General features: G+C 55.2%; 1 protein-coding gene across 1 annotated transcript in view; it reads right to left on the reverse strand.

The window, feature by feature from the left end:
* Positions 1-170: 170 nt before the first annotated feature.
* The window catches only part of FMNL3 (formin like 3), a gene marked incomplete at its 5' end in the record, with an annotated part of 55,007 nt that continues 32,573 nt past the window's right edge, over positions 171-22,604 (reverse strand). Inside the window, 27 exons of the mRNA XM_082666155.1 lie at positions 171-1,051; positions 1,747-1,863; positions 1,998-2,121; positions 2,416-2,508; positions 2,872-2,973; positions 3,289-3,449; positions 4,084-4,213; positions 4,318-4,398; positions 4,527-4,595; positions 4,734-4,968; positions 5,983-6,185; positions 6,385-6,509; positions 6,599-6,667; positions 7,122-7,401; positions 8,393-8,494; positions 8,929-9,078; positions 9,378-9,488; positions 10,070-10,144; positions 11,242-11,335; positions 11,688-11,764; positions 11,945-12,053; positions 13,267-13,419; positions 16,179-16,262; positions 17,883-18,069; positions 18,375-18,438; positions 19,748-19,828; positions 21,866-21,949. Coding sequence (XP_082522281.1) covers positions 1,772-1,863; positions 1,998-2,121; positions 2,416-2,508; positions 2,872-2,973; positions 3,289-3,449; positions 4,084-4,213; positions 4,318-4,398; positions 4,527-4,595; positions 4,734-4,968; positions 5,983-6,185; positions 6,385-6,509; positions 6,599-6,667; positions 7,122-7,401; positions 8,393-8,494; positions 8,929-9,078; positions 9,378-9,488; positions 10,070-10,144; positions 11,242-11,335; positions 11,688-11,764; positions 11,945-12,053; positions 13,267-13,419; positions 16,179-16,262; positions 17,883-18,069; positions 18,375-18,438; positions 19,748-19,828; positions 21,866-21,949 — 3,135 coding nt within the window. The 3' untranslated portion in view covers positions 171-1,051; positions 1,747-1,771. The remainder of the gene's footprint in view (positions 1,052-1,746; positions 1,864-1,997; positions 2,122-2,415; positions 2,509-2,871; positions 2,974-3,288; positions 3,450-4,083; positions 4,214-4,317; positions 4,399-4,526; positions 4,596-4,733; positions 4,969-5,982; positions 6,186-6,384; positions 6,510-6,598; positions 6,668-7,121; positions 7,402-8,392; positions 8,495-8,928; positions 9,079-9,377; positions 9,489-10,069; positions 10,145-11,241; positions 11,336-11,687; positions 11,765-11,944; positions 12,054-13,266; positions 13,420-16,178; positions 16,263-17,882; positions 18,070-18,374; positions 18,439-19,747; positions 19,829-21,865; positions 21,950-22,604) is intronic.

A 22,604-nucleotide genomic window follows, 5' to 3' on the forward strand; every position in this document is an offset into this window, starting at 1 on the left:
CCGCACTCACCTCCCCCGAGCGTGGCAGCTCTGCCCAGCCTCCTTTCTATCCCCGTGGCTCGGGTCAGCCTAAAGGGGCAGCTTAGCCCTGCCGCCACACTCAGAAAGAGGAGACAGAGTCAGGCCTGGTATTTCAAGCCTTTGTTGAGAGAAGGAAAGTCTGGAGTTTATGTACAAGAGAGAAGGAAGTGGTACATGTACAAAAAGGAGTGGGCCCCTGTATTCCCTCCCAGGGGCCGAGAAGAAACCGGCAGGGGACGGAGAAAATAGCTAAGACCGACATGACCCCGCCCCTGCCAACAAAACCTAGCTGGGGGAAGAAGGTGAGGACGTTCTTGGCACACCGTTTCTCTAGGCAGAGAAAACTAGTCCTCTGCCCACCTCGGCAAGGACAGTCAGCCTAGAACGCAAAGGGCCAAGGGCAGGGAGCATGGCATCTCTCCTTTCCCCTTATCACTAGGGCACACTGCCCAGGCTTAGGAGAGACTTGCTCCTGGTAAAAGACGATCTGAGACTGGCAGGGCCCCGCCCCAGGGCTCCCTAAGCTTGGACACTTCTAGATCGCAGCTGACCATTGGGTTGCAAAAAGTAAGGGGGAAAAAAGAAGGAAAAAATTGTTTTCTCCTCTCGTCCCTCTGGCTCTAGTGGTGGTGGGCCTAGGTGCCCGTTCATAGCCTAAAGCTGGAAATGGTTTTCTCCAGCCCTGAGCTGACCCTTGAGGAAATGATGTTGAAGACCTTGGGAGCAAAGTGCAGTACTGGAGGCACCAGGGAAGTGCCAGGCCCTGAAAGACCTAGTGCCCACAGTGGCGGCAGGCAAGATGCAGCTTTGAGAGCTAGGGTGGACACTGGGTTGAGAGCAGCATAGCCCTCTGCTGGGCCCTTGGCCAATTCCAGGGCTTCAGGTCTACTGGTTGGACTTGAAGGACTCAGGGTTGAAGTGCTTCTGCCTCCAAGAAGGTCTCAGTGGGGGCCTGGAGCCCGAGGGGGGCCAGCAGGCGGTGCGGCACTCCTGGCTTGGTGGCGAACGACAAGGGGCTGGTGGTAGAGGCCTGTAGGGGAAACAGAGGCCTATGAACAGGCAGGGAGGCTGGGCCAGGCCCACCTTCTGAGGGCCCAGCCGCACAGGCAGGGCCAGCCAAGAGCCAGCCGTGAGGTCGATGAGGGAGAAGATTAAAGACAGACTGGAGGGGATGGTCAGGGAGATTTCTGGGGCGGGCTCTGCACATTCAGAAGAACAGGTGGGGGTACTAGAGGCCACTGGGGAGTGACAGAAACAAGGTGGACTCAGCAAGATCTAGAAGCTGGGAAGAGACCCCAGGCAGATTGGATATCAGGAAACAGAGGTCAAGGGTCATCTGATGCCCCTGGGCAGAAGCCACTGCCAGAGCTCTTACAGGAGACAAGGACAAATGATACCTGGGCCCAGGACCAGAGACTCTCAGCCTCTGTGATCAGCGGCGGTGGCGCGCCTGGTCCTGCCTGTTTTGGCAACTCCCTACCCCTTAGGTCTTAGTAGAAGCCAGACAGCATTAGTGGGAGAGAGAACCACTTCCCTGAGGGCACATGCAGGGGATAAGCCATGCTTCTCAGAGCATGGGGCATGCAAGGGAAGGAGTATGTGTCCCCATCACCACGGGGCTGCCAGAGGATGGTTCCAAGTCATGCAGGAGAGGCGGCGCCTGTGGGACCCAGCAGGAGTCCTGGGAGGTGGGCATGCAGAGAGGGCAACTGTGGTGCCCAGTACCTGTCAAGGGCCCCAGCCTTGGGGGTTAACAGTTTGACTCATCATGATGGGCTGCATCGCAGAAGAAGCGTGAGCCCCGCTTGGCAGTACGGGCCGTGAAAGGGACACTCTTCAGCACTGTGGCCCAGGAGAGAGACACAGTGGTCAGGCCCCATGGGGGTGGGGTCGGAGGAGGAGGGCCCAAAGGGCTATGGTTGGGGTTTGGGAGCTGGGCCCAGTGGCCAGGAACCAGGGATGGAAAAGGGCCCCACCTGTGATGATGTCCTCAATGGTACCATCCTTCCCCTCGTAAACAGGCCGGTGCTCCTTGGCCTGGCGCCGCCTCAACTCTGCAATTAGCTCCTGCTGTTGCCACTTGTTCCGCTGGGATGGGGTCTAGAGCCGAGCATTTGAAGAGAAAGGGAGTCACCGCTAACGTACCACGGGGCTGGTTCCTGCCCCGAGATGCAGTCTGAGGATGCCCTTGATTGTGCTCGCCCGCCAGCCCAGCCCCCATCATTGCCTAGGAATCCCCTCCCATAGCCCCCCTCTCCATCCCTCTGGACTCCATCATCAGGCCCTCTGGGTGGTCTGTGGGCTCCAGTTCTCCATCTCCTCTCCAGCTCTCTGCTCCACCCCCTCCTAATCCTTTGCCGTGTTTTCCAGGCCCCAGTTCTTGGTCCCACCCACCTTGGCATCCAGTTTCTTGGCTTCCTGAGCCAGCTGCTTCTCCCGCATTACCTCCTCCTGCTTCTTGCGGGCTTCATTCTCTTGTTCTGCTTCCTAAGAACCATGAAAGATGGTGTGTGTGTGTGTGTGTGTGTGTGTGTGTGTCAGTCACAGGGGCTGTGAGCTGTGAGGGGAGGGGCTGACACTGAGGGTGGAGAGTGGGTGTCAGTGGGACCAGCAACCCCAGGTGGCCACTCTCTGGAGGGGCACTTCCTGCCCCAAACAATGACAGGAAGGGCCTGGGCCCCCACCCTGCCCACCAGTTCACAGCTAAGAGGCCTGTGGCCAGCTTCCATCGCTCCCTCGCAGGACTCAGAGGAGGAGACGGAAAAGGCCCAAGCCTGAAGCCCAGCCCTCTCTCCCCCTACCAGTTTTCTCTCAGCCAAACTCCTCTTTAAAAGTCTCTCTTCTGCTCACCTTGTAAGAACGAATGAATCGGACAAATACTGGGAAGAATACAGAAGGAGGCGTGGTCTTGGGACTCTCACCAAAGTAGCGCACAACAGCATTGTAGGCCTCCTGGGGAGGGGGTGGGCAGAAGGGGTCAGCCTGGCGGGGAAGGAGAAGCCCGGCTCCCAGCAGGGGCAGGAGGCCCACAGGAAGCCGCAGCCCCCCACAGCCCCTGTGGGAGGGCAAAGAACTAGGGGCTCGCCAAGCCCCCTAGAGTGCGTCTCCAGAGGCAGCTGCCTGCCATCCCCAGCGCCCCCTCTCCCCACGATCAGCCAGCCAGCTGCTTGACAAAAGTTCTCTGACCCAAGAACCAGAACTAAGCCCGCCAGAGGCTCACGGCACCTTGGCCCCAGCCTCTCCCACCCACCTCCACCCTGTGCTCACCTCGGCTGTCTTGGCATCGCGCTGGAGCTTGTCCAGTTTGCCTTCGTTGGTGCTAAGGAAGCTGCGCAGGACGCTGTTGTCATGTATGCTGCACTCCCGCCGAATCAGCTCCATGCCCCGGCCCAGCTCCTTCACGTCTAGCAGCACGTTCTCCAGGGACACTGTTGTCACCAGAGCCCGGGCTGAGGACTACAGCCAGCTCCAGCCCTCCCGCTCAGCATGGGCTCACTCGGTTCCTCACGCCCCCCTTCCAGAGCTACCAGCGTGGACGGAGAGGGGCAAACCAAGCTAGCCAAGCTCTCACAGGGGCAAGGAAAAGGAAAAGAGGCCGTGGGCTCATGACCCCGAAGGTAGCAAGGGAAGGTGAGCCGCGGACTGCTGGGCTCCAAAACAGAGCTGCCCCAGGCCTGCCCCAGTTTCACGAGGGGGGCAAAAATAACAGCCACCCTATGTCTGTGGGGGGCTTTATGGGTTTTCTAAGCACTTCCCATACATCACAGAGACACAGGCTCTGGGGCCAGCTTGGGGGAGTTGGCAGTGAAGAGCCACCGCTGCCCTTCCCTTCCAGCTCCCACAGCACCCAAGTGGAAAGGGCTGGGTGGGGCCTGGTGCCTGTAGGAAGGCTCCCTCTGGGGTGGCCCCTGCCCATGGCCCCAGCGGAAAACTTTGAAGTGGTCAGAAAAAAGAAAACAAAAGCAAGAAAGAAAGGCACCCAAGTGCTCCCCCTCCTCATAGCTTCCAGGGATTGTCCTGAGCTGGACGCGAGGCAGGCTCGCTGGGCCAGGCTCCCCTCACCTGCCGCAGCTTTCTCCACAAAGTGCAGCTCATGCCAGAAGTTAGCCAGGTCTGGGTATTTCTCCTTTACTGTCAGGGCGATGAAATGCAGCAGTGTCATCTTCCTGTCAGTGGACTTGGTGTCCAGCAGCTGGTAGAGGGGGACAGCGGTCAGTGCAAGAGGGCTGAACACCCTGGCGCCCCAGCCGCTGCCCCATCCAGCTTCCTGGCCGCTTGCTGTCCCCACCATCTCACCAGATCCAGGCTCTGGAGCTTGAAGCCATACACAGCTCCCCGCTTGCTGCTGTTCATGTAGTTCCCCAGGGCAAGTATGATCTGTCCAAAGGAGGCACGGGAAGAACTCAGGGCAAGACCCGAGGGCTCCTTCCTCCTCTCTCTATAGCGCCAGGCCCCCACCCAGGACCCGGGAAGCCCCGGCACCTCCATCCCCAACCTCTCCCCACCTCCAACATCTGCTTCAGCTTCTGTGAGGACTTGACGGAGGCAGAGGCTGCAATGATGGCGTTGAGTTGCTGGAAGGCAAGATGAATAGCTGGGTGACCCCAGGCCGGGATGCGGCAAAGTCAGGGAGGGGCTGGCAGGGGAGGGGACTAGCAGGTAAAGGGCGGAGGGGCGGCCGCAGACAACCATGATACAGGTGGGGGCCGTACCGGCGTGAGCATCTGCAGGTTGTCCTGGAAGTTGCCCAGGAAGGCCATGCCAGCCATTCGCTGGGTCAGCCGCTCCACCTTGCTGAAGAGCAGCATGAAGCGGTCCTCGGCCGCCAGCTCCTCCAGGGGCTGCCGCTCCCGCTCGTATTGCCGCAGCAGCTTCACCTCAGCCTCTGTGGGCAGGAAGCGCATCAGGCACTCCACGAAGTCCACGGGTAGTGTCTGGAGGTCAAACCTGTGTAGGAGGGAGGGACCACCTCAGGTCTTGCCTTTGCCCACATTATCTGTCATCCCTTCATTTTCCAGCTCCTACAAGGACGGAGGGTGGGGTCTTGAGCACCACACAGCCAGAGGCAGAGGACTCACTGTCTCACCTCCAGTAACTCCAGGGCTGGTGTTACTCAGCACCAGTAGCAATCCTAGGGTCACATTCCATGCCCTGTTTAAGAACCCTTCAACGTCTTCCCTCTGCAACTAGGGAGAAGTCTTAACACCCGGACGTGGCTTACGAGGCCCAGCCTGCAAGACTTCTGCTCGCCTCTCTACTCTGTCTCTCCTACTCCCCTCCTTACACTAAAGCCAGAGTCAATTTTCAGTACTCAGGGCACCATGCCTCTCCCTCCAGGCCCTGACCTGGAGTTCATATACATCCTTCAGGTTGCAAGTGAGACATCACCTCCTCCAGGAAGCCTTCCCTGATCACCAAGCTCAGCTACCTAGCCCTCCCTGTTCTCCCAAAGCTGCCTGTACCTCCACTACCTTGGTGTTGTCACCCAGTGTTACTGGACTGTTCCCATTAGACTGGGAGCTCCTTTTTTTTCCTTTTTTTTTTTTTTGCGGTACGCGGGCCTCTCACTGTTGTGGCCTCTCCCGTTGCGGAGCACAGGCTCTGGACGCGCAGGCTCAGCGGCCATGGCTCACGGGCCCAGCTGCTCCGCGGCATGTGGGATCTTCCCGGACCAGGGCACGAACCCGTGTCCCCTGCATCGGCAGGCGGACTCTCAACCACTGCGCCACCAGGGAAGCCCTAGGCTAGGAGCTCCTTGAATGAAGGTCCGGGCTGACTCCCCAGCACCTCACACAGTGCCTGGCACACAGCACAGATGCAGTAAATTCTGGCCAAGCCACTGGATGACTGAGGGAGTTCTGTCAATGCCCTGGAATCCAGGGAAGGCTAGGATCCTAGGTGGAGATCCTAGGTGGGTTACCAACTAGCTGGGGACCAGGGCAAGGTCAGTGGGAGCCTCACGTGTGGATGGCCCTGCAGATCTCCTCAGCTGAGCGGCCAGCCTTGCGAAGGGTGATGGCCAGGTTCTTGGCACGATTGGCTTCCAGCAGGGTCACCTTGCTGGCAGCCTTTTGTGCTGTCTTGTTCTTGGAGCAGATGAGGTCAAGGGCAGGGCCCTGGGCTTTTGTCTTGAACAGTTCTTCAAACTTGTCCAGATCCAGGTCCTGGCAGGAGTTGATGAGAAGGGAAAATGCTGTGGCCTCATCCTACAAGAGGACCCGCTGGCAGCACACCAGCATCAGCTCAGCTCCGGTACATGGAGGGCTGAGTCTGAGGGCTCTTCCAAAGCCAAGAGATCTACTTTAAAGGGCAACCTGGGCCCCAGCTCCCAACCCCAGCCCTGAGGGCCCCAGGCCCTGCTACCTCCAAGATCTTCTCATCATCAAGTTCGCTAAAGACAGTGCCGCTGATCTGGTTGGGTTTCAGTGCTGTCCAGTTGAAGACAGGCAGCCGGAACTTGGTCTTGATGGGTTTCTTAATGCGAATGGCTAATTTGGAAGGAGGATCAGTGAGGCAGGAGCCAAGGACACACTCCCTCGGTCCCACTAGCCCTGCCCAGAGCCCTCGGGACACTCACCTGACAGGCCTACTGTCAACACCACAGAGGGAGCAGCGCCGGGGAGAGGTGGGGCTGGGGGACACTTGTCTGGGAAAAGAAGAAATAGCACAGTGACCCAGGGGCCAAGAGACTCCCCTCTGTCCGCCCTACCTGTCCTTAAAGACTACCAGGGAAGGAGGCTGCATGAACTCCCTGCCCAAGTGGCTCCCAGGGGTCCTAACTGACGGGGCAGGTCGTGCGGTCTCTGACCCACTCTCCCCTGCTTTGGTCTAAGCCCTCTCCTTGGATGTCTTCAGAGGAATCGGGAGCAGCATCTTTACGCTCCTTAAAACAGATCCACGTCTGCTCATAGACATCCCTTCCCTAGTAATCTGAGCCTCCCTCAGATTCTAACCCTCCCTCAGCCTCTCCCACCTGACTTTACATCCTTCCAGCCACATCCCCAGTTTCTCCCTGTGGAGATGCTGCTGACTGGGCCTTTGGTCTGGCCCCACAATAAGGCTGCACCTCTTGCCTTCTACCAGGTAAGGGTCCTGCTTACCTGGTAACGGGGGAGGTGGAGGGGGCAAGGGAGGAGCCGGCGGCGGAGGCAGAGGTAGGGCCTCCTCGGGGGGCGGGGCCGGAACCAGGAGGTCCAGGTCGGAGGGGGGCATGCCCTCATTCAGTTCCTCAGGGCCTACCCGGGCCAGGGCCTCGCTGCCCACTGACTCTAGGTCCCGGGCGGTGGGCTCCAAGTGGCATCGGCGCTGGAAGGCCTCCTCCTTCTCTTTAATGAGCCGCCGCAGGGTGTGTACCTGGTGGCTCGTGTTCTCGTAAGTCTCCTATTGGGCAGACAGCACCATTAAGAAAAGAGCACCTGAAAGCGCAGCAGGCGATGCTCCTGGGAGTGAGACTTCCTACCCAAGGGTCTCCAGGAGGGTACTCAGAGGCAGAGAGCGGCAGAAACCCACGGAAAACTGGAATGCAGCAGAACAAAAGAGGGGGGCGGAAGAGCAAGCCTGCTTGGCTGGCGCCCTGCAGTGTCCTTCCTCACTGCTCCAGCCCAGTCTCACTGGTCCCTCAAGGCCCAGGTAGAAGGCTGCCCTTGTGAAACTCTCCTTAACCCACCAGCAGCCTGCCATGGCAGTCTCAGCCCTCTGTGCCTCAGTCCTGCTCTCCTTCCATTTGGTTTGTACAGTCGCTCAATTGGAAGCCCCCTACAGACAAGACCCTGCCTTAGCCACCTCTGTATCCTCCATACTCCCGACTCAGCGCTTCAGACTCTTAGCAGGGGCTTGGCAGGTATGTACTGAGCTCAACAGAGCCAGCGTATTTGTATTCCTGTGGAAGAAGAGATGGGTTGGGGCATGATTTTATAACTAACAAAAAGTTAGGTGAGGGACAGAGAAGACACCGAAATGTGAGGAGGCCCTGCTCTCCAATCTGGAATACCTGGTAGATATCCTGATAAACAGCCCCAAGTACCTGGGCTATTCTGAGCCTGTTCATTGCGCTGGGCTGGGGAAGCACGTGGAGGTGCAGGTGAGGGAGAAGCAAGGGGGGTGGGCTGGCAGGAGGAGACAGGGGCTCCAGAGGTGCCCCACCTGCTCCCACCCTCCTGTGTGTGTGTCTGGCCCACTCTGGCTCCAGCTTCCCTCTCCAGCTAAAACATGGGGTGAAATCATCAGCCCACCCTCATTCGAGTGCCTCAGGAGTGAATTAATATCTGGATGCTCGAGGACTTGACATGACTGACATGGAACGAAAAGCAAGCTCCCCAGGCCCCAGCACCCAGTACCAGTCAGGGGCTCCCTTCCCCACGTAACCTGGTACCTTGATGCTCTCGAGTTCCTTCTCCCGCTGCAGCAGCTGCTTCTCTAGCTCTGCCACACGCATCATGTTCTCATTCTCTAGGTCCAGAAGCTTCTCTGTGAGCTGCAGGATGAAAAGGGCAGGTTTGGGGATGGCCCTAAAGTCTGGGCACTCAGCACAGTCTGAACCCCAGTCAGGACCCAGGCCCGACCCCTCCACCCAGGGCCCCAAAGGCAGCTTGGCCCAGTGGCTTCCCTAGGTAACTCCTGTGAGCCCAGGGTCTGAGACCACATGAAATAGTGCAAGACAAATGGCCACATCTGCCTCTCTCGAGCCTGAGGCCACCTCACACCCAGTCCTGAGGTCAATGTGTGTTCCACCGCGGATGAACTAGTGTCTCAGCCAGAGCGTGCGCTAGAGAGCCCCAGTGGATTCTGAGGCTTCCCTGAGGCTCAATCGGGAGGTAAGCAGGTCAGCTCAGGATTCCTGGGACTCAGATGTCCCCACTCTCTCCCCACCCTCAACAGTGGTTCTGGCAGCAAAGGAGGACCACCTACATGGGACACATGCTCCTCCAGCTCTTCCACCTTCTCCAGGGCCACATTCTTGGTCTCGGCATCCTCCAGCAAACCCCCCACATCAAACACGTTGTCCAGGTATGCCTGGATCTGCACCTGCAGCTTCTCGCTCTCTGTGTGCCTTGACTTCTGGGGGAAAGCAGAGAGAGTAGTAGTTGGGGGAGCCTCCTCATCAGCCTCCATGACCCCTTCCTAGAGCCTAGGACCCAGGGAGCTCCTACTGTAGCCGTGTCAGATTCTCGCCCTGCGGAGCTGACTGACTGAGGAGCCCTCTGCACAAAGGCCAGAGTCCCAGGTCACAGAAGACAGGCAGGGTGCCAGGAGCATCCGTGACTAGGCTCTTGTAAAAGAAAAACTCCTCGTGATACAGCTAAGCTGGTCCTCTTCCCCGAAGCGCCTCATCCCGTGAGGACTCCAGCCCAGCTCACCTGCAGGAACTCCTCCAGCCCCAGCTTTGTAAACTCATACTGCAGGTGGACCCGGAAGTTCATGTCCTCCACCGAGTGCACCACGATGTTGATAAACTGCATGCAGGCCACCTGGGGAAGGAGCAGCCCAGAGGGGCAGAGAGAGCCGAGACACGGAGGGGAGGCGGCTGTTAGAGCCAGCATCATCAGGCGGATCATCAAAAGGAGTAAAAAAGGTACGTCTTTCAGGGAGCAATAAGAGAATTTTAACTTAGAAAACGTCGAACTTAATATTCATTTTACGAAGACAAGTAAATTACATGAGAAATAGGTGTACATGAAGATTTGGCGGATTTCCTTTGCACACCAGCAGGTGTTCCTTGAGACAACCCTACTAGCTGTATACCCTAGACTGAAGGGAAGTGAGGAGAACTGAGGAGAAGCTGGGGAAGAGGAAAGCAGCTCACAAAGGGTCCAAATCAGGGACAGTGCGGCCACACAAAGCGGGAAAGGAGGAGACCCAAGACAGAAATTGTCCTGGAGTTTCTAAAAGCTTTCTGGGGTGAGTGAGTGAGTGGATGAGGAGCGTTTGCTGAGAAGAGAACCACTCTGGGTCCTACACAGAACGTCAGAGTACGCTGTCGGCTCAGCCCCGTTCTCAAGGAGTGGGCGGCCCTGCTGGGCATGCACCTGACCCAGGACCAGCTCCTCACCATGAAGTCGATGTTGCTGTCCTCATTCCGGAAATACTCCATCAGCTTCTCAAAGCGGTGCAACTCCTTGCATACCTGAACAAGCAAACTTTCTCAGTAACAGGATCTGTCCCATGCAGAACCCAAGCCCCTGAGCCCTGGTTCCCAGGAACATCCAGCAAAGGGACTGGTACAGACCAAGTGTAACCACAATTCTTTCTATGTAACGGGTCACTTGGGACATGATAGAAGAAAGCCTGGGACATGGCATCTGCTCTGGGTCCCTGAGGGAGCTCAGTAAAGCGTGTGCCCTTAGTCTGGGCTCTGGGTGCCTCTGAGTGTAGGCCAAGAAGAAACACAGGGGCCTGGTGTTGCCGAGCTATTGAAGGAAAGAGGGAGGGTGGAGGAAGGTTGGAGGCCATGGCTGAGGCAGGAGGCTGAAGTCCTAGTGGGGACGCAGGAGAGAGGCCTGGGTGCAGGAAAGCCTCTGTGCTGAGAGGGGTCCAGAGACTCCTCTGAGCCTCTGGCTTCAAGGAGGAAAAGCCATTTCCTGGCTTGAACAATGGATGCTAGGGAAGAGGTCCAAAAAGGAGGAAGAGGTGGGACCAGCAGCTGCAGCTGTATGCCGAGGAATCCTATGTTCAAGCAGATGGCGGTTTCAAAGCCAGGCCAAGTCTGGGGAATTCCAAGTAGGAGCTCCCTCTCCCCTCACCAATGACAGCCAACACCCCAGGAGGATCCCTGCTTGCCTTCTCCTCCCACTACAAATATCACTGCCTCGGGTTCTACCAGTGGGTTCACTGCCTCAGAACGGCCTGGGGAGCCTGTTAACGCACAGATGGCCAGGCCTCCCAGGGGCCTGTGCATTTAACACACGCTCTTCAGGTATTCTGCTGCACAGCAGGTTAGAACTGCTGGACTATAGCCCTCAAGTGAGGGCATCCTTCGCTGGCCAGTCAGGAGCTTTCCTGGCACAAGATCTAGTAAGAATGAAGTTTTGGTTTTGGTTTAAAAAAGCAGGGGGCAGAATACCTAGCTAAAAGCACTAGGCTGTTAAAATCCCTAGGATGTGTGAGATCACAGGAAAGGGCGCTTACCTACCTGGCTCACACCTCCTCCCCGCCAAAAACACACACACACACACACACACACATGCACGCACGCACGCACACACATGGGTATAGGAAACTGACCTCTTTGAAATTGTCAAAGGCAGCAAGAATGATTTCGTGACCTCCCCGTACCAAACACACGGCTGCCAGGAGCTCTAAGACAAGTGCTTTGGTCCTAAGGGGTGGAGAATGAAGATTAACACCCTAGCCCCTGACCCTGGCCACCACACAGCTCGCTTCCACAACTGGGTGAGTCCTTTCAAGAGAGTAGAGACAGCCTCGGTGGTGAGGGAGAGGGTGGGTTTGGGAAAGAAGGCAGGGGAAGGCAGGCTTTCTCCCTCCCTAAGCTGTGTAGACCAGAGGAGAGCAGAACACTCCTCCTCCAGCAGAGGTGAGGGGCCAAACCAAGGCGCTGACCTAAGCCGCAGGACCCGAGGCCAGGCGGGACTTCTTGGCAGGGACAAGTGCAGCCCAGTTCTCCAGAGTCCTGGGCAGAGCGGGGAGGAAAGGGGAGGGAAGGAACTCACCTTGGATTCTTGTTGTTGAGGCTGAGCGCAATCTCATTGACAGCGTGAGGGTGGGACATGACCAGGTTGAATCCATACTGTAGCAAAGGGAAAGGACAGGAGGAGGGGAGACCATGACGGTGGGGAAGACAGATCCCAGCCGGAGCTCCCTGACTGCAGGCCCAACAGCAAACCTGTCTTTTACAAGCTAGTGCCTTCCTAGCTCTCCTGGTGCGGGAGATGAGGCAGAGCACCCGTGGCTAGTGCTGTCGCCTTACCTGATAGTTCATGATGGCTCTGAGACAAAGGATACAGACGTGGACGTCATCCTTCTGGCTCACCAGGCGGGAGTTCTTCAGCGCCCTGCGCCCAGGGAGAGTGCTATACCTGGGGGAGAGGGGCTGCTGGTGAAGGGTCTAGAAGCACTTGCCATCACCCAGACAGCAGGCTGCCCCTCAGCAGCAGAAGAAAAGGGGGATGGAGGACTTTGCACCAGCAGCCCAGAGAGATGCAGGGGGTGCAGGTGCAGGGGGCAGGGCACTCCACTGTTTTCACCTCCCTGGAACAGGTCTTTGTCAGTTAACTATCCAGGATCCCAGCATTACAACCAGTGCCCAAACCATCCTAAGCCCAGACGTCCTCCAAAATACAACACGAGGTGTGTACGCCTTCCTAGACCTCAAGATGGGTCCAGGAGACATTCATCTGAGGCATCCTCCCTCTTCCTTCTAGTCACTGCATCTTCAACACATTCCCTGGGGCAGGGGCATCTTAGCTCCCATCCCACATCTATGTCCTAGAAAAGACAGAGCAGACCCCAAAGGCTATAGAAGGGCTAGGGACTATATCTGACTTTGCCCCTAGTGATGTTTCATGGAAAAAACAGGAAACACAAGTGGTATCTGCTCGTGCATGACTAGAATGGGCAAAACCCAAAGAAGACTGGGAGAAAAGCATGGCTGAGAGACAGAGGCCATGGAAAGGGCCATAGGACCCAAAGGAAAGCCTCCCTCTGTAGGAGGGCTCTCAGAAATCATCCAGTCCGTCCACCTGCCTCCGGGCAGGATGGCTCTTCAGATACTACAGACAAATGAACACGCTGTAGCCTTGGAGGGAAAAAAAAGGCCTAAAGGAAGAAGTGAAGGGAAGGTGAGCGCAGCAGGTTGGGTGGGAGCTGGTCTTCGGGCAGCCGATGGGGCTGCGTGCAGAGCAGAGGGAAACAGACATGAGGGCAGGTGCTGGACCAGCTGGTGAAGACTAAGGAGCTGGGTGAGGACCAGCCCTGCCCAGAGGCCTGGAGGAACGGCAGAGTGAGAATGATGAACGGAGGGGCCCCCAGAGACGGGGAGAGGAGAGGGGAGGGCTGGAACCCCAGATGGGGTGGGCACAGCCGAGGGTGACGTACTTACCCAGGACAGATCGCTGGGCAGAGTCAAGGAGACAGAGAGGACAGACCAGAGACAGACTGGCAGGCAGAGGGCAAGAGAGCTGAGCCTGGAAGCAAGAGTGAAGGGAGGAGCATGAGCACTCACCGCTGTCACCCAAGACCTGGACGGGGACGAGGGTGGGAGGCAGGCGGGCAGAGCGAGAGCACACATACCGGAGCACAGACTGGCGCGCAGAGCGAGCGAGGCTGTTGGTGAAGGGGGCTGACAGGGCGCTGGGTGGCTGCAGGTCCTCGATGGACCTGCTCCAGGACCGGAGCTTGTCAAATGCACCATCGTCACCACTCTCCAGAGCCTCAAAGTCAAACCTGGAGCAGGAAAGGACACAAGCGCACACACAGGAGAAATTCAGTGCCAAGCCGCCTGGCGAGCCCACCCCCGCCCTTTAGACGTCGAGGGCAACAAGAAGCAAGGGCAGCAGAAGAGAAAGCGGAATTGGGCAGCAGAGACCCAACCCTGGTCAGGAGGGCCGAGGAGGGCAGAGTAGTCACCGGCAGCAACCAGGAGGGGGATCTGAGGAGATGCGGGTGCTGACTGAGGCCAGCCGCTGCCCCCCACTGGCCTCCAGGAGTCACCTCCCCATGGGCCCGAAGAGACGCGGGGAGCTGGCAGACTTTCTGCACTCCCAGCCATAGAGGGGACATCTCAGAGAAGCTGCCGCTCCCCCCTCGGAGAATCTGCCCTGCAGAGCAGTGGTGGGGAACAGGCCAACTGAAGGGATTACTAGGGGGCAAACGGCAGCAGCCAAAGGGGCCTCTCAGTGCCCTGAGGGTGGGGCCCAGGTGGCTCTGGACTAGGTTCACGAGGCCAGGTCTGAGTGGAAGGGAATGGGGGTCCCGAGAAACCCAGAGTGGGACAGGCCTCTGTGTTCAGGAAAAGCACCATGGTCTCATCCTAGCACTGGGTTTTAATGACCGGGTTTTCTTTCCAGCCTCTACTTGAGGCTTCTGGGTTTTTCTGGTTTAGAGGCTCCTTGGGCTTCAGCTTCCCTCGGGGAAGAAATCACAGGTCGAGGGTGTGAACCGGGGTCCTTAGTCCCCACAGGAGTTGGGATGGTTTCTACGTCACTTCCTGCTTCTGGGACCAGGCATCTCCCACCACCAGCAGTTTGGGAGCGTAGCCAGGGCAAGAAGGACAGCTCAAGATCACAAACCCACAAGGCCTTCTCCTTTACATATCCCCACATCGGGATCTACCCCCTCTGAGAAACAAGCCCCACTCCTCTTTCCTGTCCTCTTCCCCCAGTAGGTCACCCAGGACTTAGCAAGCATTTCCTACAGGCTCTTCCCGCAAGGCCTTCTGCTCAGACACGCACAGCCCCAGGGTCAAAGGCACAGAGGCCGAGGCTCTCTGAAATAGGAAGCGGTATCTGCAGATGCCTGAGTGTTCCCAAGGAAGCAGGAGCAGACTTCAGGACCCTGACCATCAGATGCTTAACGGGGCTCTCAAGCAGACATCAGAGGAGTCTCCCGGACAGGGAAGCCACTTGCCAGTGGTTTCCCTCCGTGAATAATAGTATTCCCCAGAGCTGGGATGTGCAGTTTACAAGTAAGTGCCTTCACTCAAACTCTATTTGGCTTCGCTCTTTTCCCCTCAACCCTTCCCAAAACACACACTCTTACCTCACCTGCTCCGAGTCTTTCTTTTAAAAACACAGTCAAAGGTACTGCTGTGGACACTACAATACTGAGGTTCCAGTGTATTTTGGTTTCAAGCAGCTGGAATTTGTTTGCTTTTGAAGCAAGATATGCTTATTTGGAAAAATAATCTACATCTTTTTCTATAAAAGCTCTGAATTTAAAAAAAATCGCTTCAGCAAATGTTTTTCATTTCTTTCTATAAAAAGAGTGAGTTTCTTTTAAGGGATAGGAGGATCATGAGCCTTGACTTCTGTAGGGACGGGAATGGGGAGTGGGCCACTCTTGGTTTTAACAGGCGATGACCTGCAAAAAATGACAAAGGCCAAACCTAGGAGAGGCATTAGTTTGAAACCCTAAGGAGATGAGGGTGAAAACCTGCTGAGGAAGGAGAACAGCCCAGGGGCAAGGACAGTAGCAAGGAAAGTGGAAGTCGAGGTTGGGGCTGAGTCCCAGAACTGAGGAGTTCCCCAGGACACGGGACTTTCAGCGCAAACACTCGGGAAAGTCACGGGCAAACCGGGGTGATCAGTCACCCGAGGGCCAACGTAAGTCTTGGGTCTGAGTCTGCATGTGCTGGCCATGCCATGAACGGTCAATATAATCCCTCTTTCCATATATTTAGGTAATTATGGTAGGGAGCAACCCCTTAAATAATAACAACTAACAAATAAAAAGCGGCCACCACAGTATAGACTATGTTCCAAATACTACAACTGCTTTACACATGTTATCATCTAATCCTTACGGCAACCCTGGAATATGGATCTCCTCTTACATAGGAGGCCCTCAGCAAACTTGCCTGAGGTCACGCAGACAGTAAAGGACAGAAGAGACCCACACCCGGCTTTGGGCTTTGTCTTAACTCGAAAGCCCTCGTTCCTTCCACTACCCCACACTGCCTTCTCCTCTGCGCTGATTCACTTCCAGCTGCCTCCAAACCCCCCATCTGCTTGCAAAAGGCTCCTGAATGCTTCACTTTCAGTCTGCGTCAAAGGTCATGCTCACTGCTCCTGGGGTGACCTGGAGTAACCCTCTCACAACTGGAGACCCAAAGTTGCTTCTTGAAGACTGAGCTCTCCCAAAGCAAACGAATCCCACAGGGCCTCCCTCCCAGAAGCCAGGACATTTCCTTGGACGGCTCCCAGCATGGAGTCGGATCCTTCGGGCTCGATTCTGAGCTCCCTTTCCACATCTCTCCTCCTGCTCCCCAAAATGCACCTTCTACTCCAGCCACCTGGCATTCTTCACTGATCTCAGACAGCCCCTTGGCCACCTGTCCATCCCCACGCTGCTGCCCAGGCCCTCCCCTCCTGCCTGGGGTTCCCATTCCCATCTTCACTACTGCAAGCTCACCCTTCCTCGTCAAAGTAGAATGGGACCATGTCCTTCCTCATGGTTCCCCAACCCTCGTCCCAGGTGGTACTCACATGACGGAACATTGGGCAAATGACAGGTAATCCACCAGCACGTCCAGGCCTTTGTTTTCATCATTCAGAAACTCCCGCACCCACCTGCAGATAAAGGAAACACAGTGGAGGGGTCTGCTAAAGTGGATTGAGGGGGAGGAGGAAAAGGTGTCTCTGACAGAACGACACCCCCTCCTGGATCCTCTGGAACTCAGCACCAGGCTGGGAGAATTCTGAAGATCAAAGCCTGTGGCAGACCCAGCCATGGTCACGTCACCGGCCTGGACCGCCCCTCGGCGGCAGAGCCAGGGATAAGGAAAGGTACAGGCCTTCCAACACCATGTTAGCCAAACCAGCTTTCAGAAGCCCCCTCCTCAAGGGCCAGGGCCCCACTCAATCATTTTCTAGGTCTCTGGTGTCTAGCACGTGGCTGGGCGCACTGTCCTGATGCCACGTTCCTGGGAGGAATTGAGGGTTAGACAGAGCATTTACTGTAGCCCTCGTGCAGAGCTGTTCCTGACAGAAGCCAGCAGGTCCCTGACTTGACCGAAGTCTCAGTTAAAAGACAGGCAGGGAGCGTCAAAGAGAGTCCGGAACAGAGGCATACTGGGCCGAAAGGCTCTCCACCAAGTTCAAGGAAAGGTATTTTGGGAAGTAGTGAGCAGAGGAATACGTGGGACTTCAGCGTTTTGTCAGGGTGAGTCTGGCAGAATAGGAAAAGGATGCGGGGACAGTCAGGAACTCAAGTAACCCCAGAATGGCTCTGGCCACTAAGAGGGTGAACCAGGGAGGCAGCAGGGAAGACAACTAGGCACCCGAAAGACAGTGGACCGGGACATGTTCACCCTTCTGCCTTCAGGCCTTTTGAACTCAGACATCCCTGGAAGGAAAGTCAGGAGCGAGTCCCAGGACTGTTACAGGACAGGCTCATTCCTGTCCTATAGACATACAGGACCCAGAGAGACATAAAACTCTCAGGATGAACCCTGACTCTCCTGTGCTCTGTTCCCTCCGAGCGTCCAGGTGTCCTTCTAGGCCAGCTGCGCCAAACAGCCCTGCAAGGCCGCTTCTCCCCCACAGCTGGAACACCAGCGCCATGTTTGATGGCCACACCCCGGGCTACAGAGAGAGGCCGGGCCAGAGCACCAGGCCCGGCTAAGATCCGGCAGCAGGCTCTGGCTGCGGCTGACTGACACCGGAGCTGCCTGAAGTTAGCTTCCTCTCTGGGGGCCGACAGGCCTCCCGTTTCCTGTCTGTCTGCGCTCCAGCTCCCCACCCCCTTCTCATTTCCTGTCTGAGTCTACACTGCTATTTTCGGGATCTTGACACTTTGAGGAGAGGTTAAAGGGCACTTAGGCAAGGCCGCAAACCAATACAAACCAGGGAGAGGAGGAGCAGGAGAGGCTCTGGAATCCTACTTCCCAGCCCGCCCACTCCAGGCCCGAGTTCCCATCTTTGCAGGCCTGGGGCTGATCGGGCTGCTGCCAAAGCAAGATCCTCCTCTCCCTACCTTGCCCTGGGCTCCCACTGCCCTGAAGCACCCACACCCCAGCCTGACAGCCTGACAAACTCCTCCTGCCCCAAAATCCGGGACGGATCCGGGCCCTCCCACATAACTCTCCCAGAGAAGCCACAGTCCGGATGACAGGAGCTCCTAAAATGCCAGACACTAAGCTGCTCCTGGGAACCAACGACCAGGTCCAGACCTCTAGCTTGTGTGCCAACCGCCAAGAGGCCCGGGCCTGGGAACCATGCTGCTCTGGCCCCAGCTCCTGGCCAGTGGCCAGGGGGGTTGGCGCCAGGTAGAAGGGGCAGGCAGAGGGGACTGCCCTGCACTGCTCTGTGGCCCTTTCCTGAGAAAAGCGGACCCCCATCCTCACGTAGTAGGACTTAATAAGCAAGACAGGAGGGCCTGAGAGAGAAGGGAGCAGGGAGGGGTAAAGGCCCTGTGGAGCAAGGCAGGGTGGGAGATGGCGTCTGGAGCTGCCATCCGTGTCACTCTTGCTCTCTCACGTGGGGTAGCTGATGAGGCTCTGCAGTTTTTCCTGCTGTGAGCATCACCATATAAAGGTGAAGGCTAGTTACACATTTCCAAGCAGGTCAGTTCTCAATGTCTGGTTCACAGAAGAGGTGTGAAAGCCAACTCTGGCCATCCAGCACAGCTACTGAGGCCAGGAACTATCCCTTTCCTGTTCTTTCCTGTGCCATTTCCCCTACCACTGTTGCTGAGGCAGCTGGCTGCACACAGGTAGCCTCCATAAGAACCCCAGGCAGCCTCAGCCTGGGGAGGGGACAGGAGGGGAAGGCATATGATGTCATTTGGCTCTTTCTACCCCTGCTCTCAGGAAGCCTAGGACCCCGGGTCTGGAACCTGCCCAGAAACCTCCACCCCGAACCCAGGCTCGACTTCTCACTTGTGTAAGCTCTCAATGTTCATGCCAGGCCCCTCGGTCAGGCCTGTAGCCCTGCCTGCAGTTCTCCATCAGGTGTCCCTCACTGTCCTTTGTGTATACATACACACACACACACACACACACACACACTCTCTCTCTCTCTCTCTCTCTCTCTCTCTCTCACTTTCACTATATTTACTCTGGCTGGTTACGGTTTTATAAAACTGAGACCATAGCCGTCTTTCACTGTATCTCACGCATTAGCCCTCTGTCTGTTCAGCAGGGCCTGGTTCCCCACTTCTCTGGCAAAAAAGACGCATGTAGTTTCTAGGGGCCCCGTCAATGGGTTGGCAGTACCCTGGTCAGTGAATACGGAAGATGTTCAGCTCCTGGCCCCCACTGCCTTAGATCTTTCCTGGTACTTCAGGAAGCTGCTTCTGCTCATGAACTAAAATTGTCTTATAATCAAGCAAATAATCTTCTGGGCACCAAACAGTCCATGAACTAGGTAGGTCTCAGCTACCCAGTGCAACACACTCCTCCATCCCCAGCCTTCTCTGGGCCTCCCTTGGCCCAGCCCCAGGCCACAGGCAGACTCCAGTCTCAGCTGCTGTGGGAATGTCTTCCACTCAAAGCCACAGGCTGAGGACCCCAGGAGAGGCCCCAGGCTTGCCAGCAGCATCCAGTCAGCAGCTGGCAGAGCTGAGGGGGAGAAAAGCCAGAAAAGGAACCGTCTGAAGCTCTCTGGGGAAATAAAAGCCATTCAAGAGGCAAATCTGCCCTGTGGCAGGGAGATGAAACCAGGTCCTAAGAGGCCAGGTGAAAAGGCTCTGATGGTCACATCGGACTCACCCAATGTGGTTGGTACGAAGTGAGATCTCCAGCTCTCTCAGTACTTTGGTTGACTCCTGCACTCTTCTCCTGAACTTCTGTAAACATGGAATTTTCTGTCACTGATGGAGGTCCCCAAGCCAACTTTACAATACAAGCAAAAGGGGTAGAAAAGGAAAGGGAAGGCATACAAGAAGGCAGTTATAGTCTTTCCCTCTGTTACTAGCCAGCCACTCCAGGGCCATGGCCTCAGAACACAGAAACCCAACTCCCATTGCTCAGAAGCAGTCCCAACCCAAGTCAAACGGTTTGCCCCACAGGACTGTAAAGGGCAGCAAAACGGGGACTCCCTGCCTCGCACTTCACCTTCCGAGTTACGCTGGGGTCCAAGAAGCTCTGGAGTTTCTGGATGTAAGTGTGGGGAGGATTCTTCACCTGGAATCGTTCCTGTAAGGGAAACATGTGTGTGTACACAGCCACCCAAGGTTCTGAGGGGAGTGCTGAGGAAGTAGGGCACTCACAGTGTTTGATGTGAGGGGACTCCTAAAGTTATCACCTGGCCCTTAACATCATCCAAACCATAGGTTCCCCTTCTTGACTTATCCTCAGCTACTTCTCATCTGTTGCCATCTTCTCCTCCTTCAGTTAGTACTCCCTGAGCCTCAAATATTTTTCTACACTAAAAATTATTTTAAGAGCCTGCTGCTTCCTAAGAAGATGCGGGGATTACATGGCTCTAAACAGCATCCAAAATAAAGACATGATTGGGAAATGTTGTTCACTTCCTAGCCAGCTAATGGACAGCGGTTAGGAAGGCGAAAGGGAGGGAACCTAGGCCTTGTAGAAGTCAATTTTCTGAGCCCTGAGCCCAGACTTGGGACTGGACTGGTTTTGCTGTGTTAACACAGCTTAGGAGTGCAAACACACTTTCTGCTCCTTGCCCAGGTCCCAGGCCCCCACAATCCAAGCAACCCCAAATGCTGCAGGCTGTTTTCAGCAAGATCACTGCTCCGTCCCCTTCCACACAGGGCACAGGCTCCCCATTGTGGCCCAACCCCCTCATCTGACCCAAGGGAAAACTTTTAAGCATTCTGGTCCTGTAAGGGCCTCCACAACGGAGATATTTGAAGAGTTAGGGGATGGAGAGGGTCCAGGAGAATGATATAATGTTAGGAAACAGAACCTAAAAACAAATGAAAGAAAAAAAGGAAAGGTTTAAGAAAGAGCTGACAGTATGTGACCTAGAAAAGACTGAAAGATTATCAATTAAAGACACTCAGTACCAAAGGGCTACTGTTCTCCAAACCCCAGGTAGGTGCTCAACTCCTCTTAATGCAGAATTCAAGGAAATTGGCCTTCCCTGGATAAGAAGCGACCTGGACTAGGTTCTCTGAAGCATGATTCTACCTTAGGTCAAGCAGCATGACTTGGGAAGCAGAGGAGCACAATAGTTAGCACAGACGGAGTTGGCAGCCTGAGCCCTGGCTCTATCACCTACCAGTGAAAGGCAAGTTACTGAGCCTCAGGTTCTGCTTCTATAAAATGTAACAGTGCCTTCCTCAGAGGGTTTTTGTGAGGATTAAATATATATATATATATATATATATATATATATATATATATATATATATAAGTGCTTGGTCCATAATAAGTACTCAGTAAATGTTAGCTATTGTGATTTTTGTGATTTTGTTCAGGGCTTGAAAAAAATTATGTTTATGACAAAACTCCATCAGAAAGTGCTGGGTAAACAGAATGCCTACACTCTGGGCCAGGTGCTCCCATACCTCCCAAGAGGTAAGGAACTAAAAGTCAACTCTCCCAGCAGTGCAGACAGGCCTGTCTGAGTTCAGAAACTCATGACTTGTGATCTTCAAATGTGGGCAGGGGAAAGAGCAAGGCCGCAGGCATTACTTCTTGATTCTGAGCTAAGTGATAATCTCTATTTTCTCTTCTGTCTATAAACACTTTCGTGTAGGGAGAGCTTCCAGTCCTCATGTTCTGAGATTTGGGAACAGGAGACTAGAGGACTGGGGCTTCTCATTCCTAGAGGCCTGTAAATAATGGGGAAAATCCTGCTATTTGCCAGGTCTGGAGCAGAGTGAGAGAAAAATGGTGCTTTGAATTTCCCAGCCAGGGACAGCCCTCACCCTGGGGAAAGGCAGAAACAAGCTCTGCTGGGAAAAACACCAAACTCCTCCACAGCAGACCCTATACCTCAGACCTACACGAACCTCCTTGAGGCTGCTGCTCACTGGGAAGAAATCAAGACAGTTCTTTGTGGCAGCTAGAGGGGAACTTGGCCTACCAGCCCTGTCTCTGTTAGGAGAGGCGTTTTGGATCAGGAAGTAAGCATGGACTGATGCCACGCCCAGGCCAGGGTTCCTCAAGGAACCCCAGAGCTGCAGTCAATGCCCACGGTCCTGCTGCCTCGTCCAGCTCAAGACACACCCCCCACTTCTGGGCCCACTGCAAACCCCGTACCTGGTCACAGATCAGATCCCACTTCTTCTCGTTGTCATACTGCCGCAGGAGCCGGGCTTTGTCAGGAGGCAGGTTCATGGAGCTCTGAGGAGAGAACCTGAGTCAACAGGGCTGATAGGCTTCCCTTAGGCCTGGTCCCTCAGGCTTCACCCTGACACTCTGTGGCTCATAAGGAAGGCTCAGAGAGGCATGACCATCCTCCTGCTTCCCCTTCATATTTGCTTAAGCTTGGTTGAACAATGTTTTCCAAACCACAGGTTGTGGAATCAATTTAGTCAGTCAAGAGTAACTTTATTTTAAATGAAAATGAACAGATTGGTTATCAGGGGGTGGGGGTAGAGGGATAAACTGGGAGATTGGGACTGACATATACACACTACTATACATAACATAGATAACTAGTAAGAAATGGCTGTATAGCACAGGGAACTCTACTCAATACTCTGTAATGGCCTATATGGGAAAAGAATTAAAAGAAAAAAGAGTGGATATATGTGTATTTATAACTGATTCACTTTGCTGTACACCTGAAACTAACACGACATTGTAAATCAACTATACTCCAATAAAAATTTTTTCTAAATAAAATTAAATTTAAAAAAAGAAAATGAACAGATTAAAATAGAATAGGATTGAAGATACCAGAATTCATTGCAAGTAGGAAGTATAAATAATGTTTCACAGACTTCCCTGGTGGCGCAGTGGTTAAGAATCCACCTGCCAGTGGAGGGGACGCAGG

The sequence above is a fragment of the Grampus griseus genome, assembly GCF_964374135.1.
Source record: "Grampus griseus genome assembly, chromosome: 11".
Taxonomy (NCBI): domain Eukaryota; kingdom Metazoa; phylum Chordata; class Mammalia; order Artiodactyla; family Delphinidae; genus Grampus; species Grampus griseus.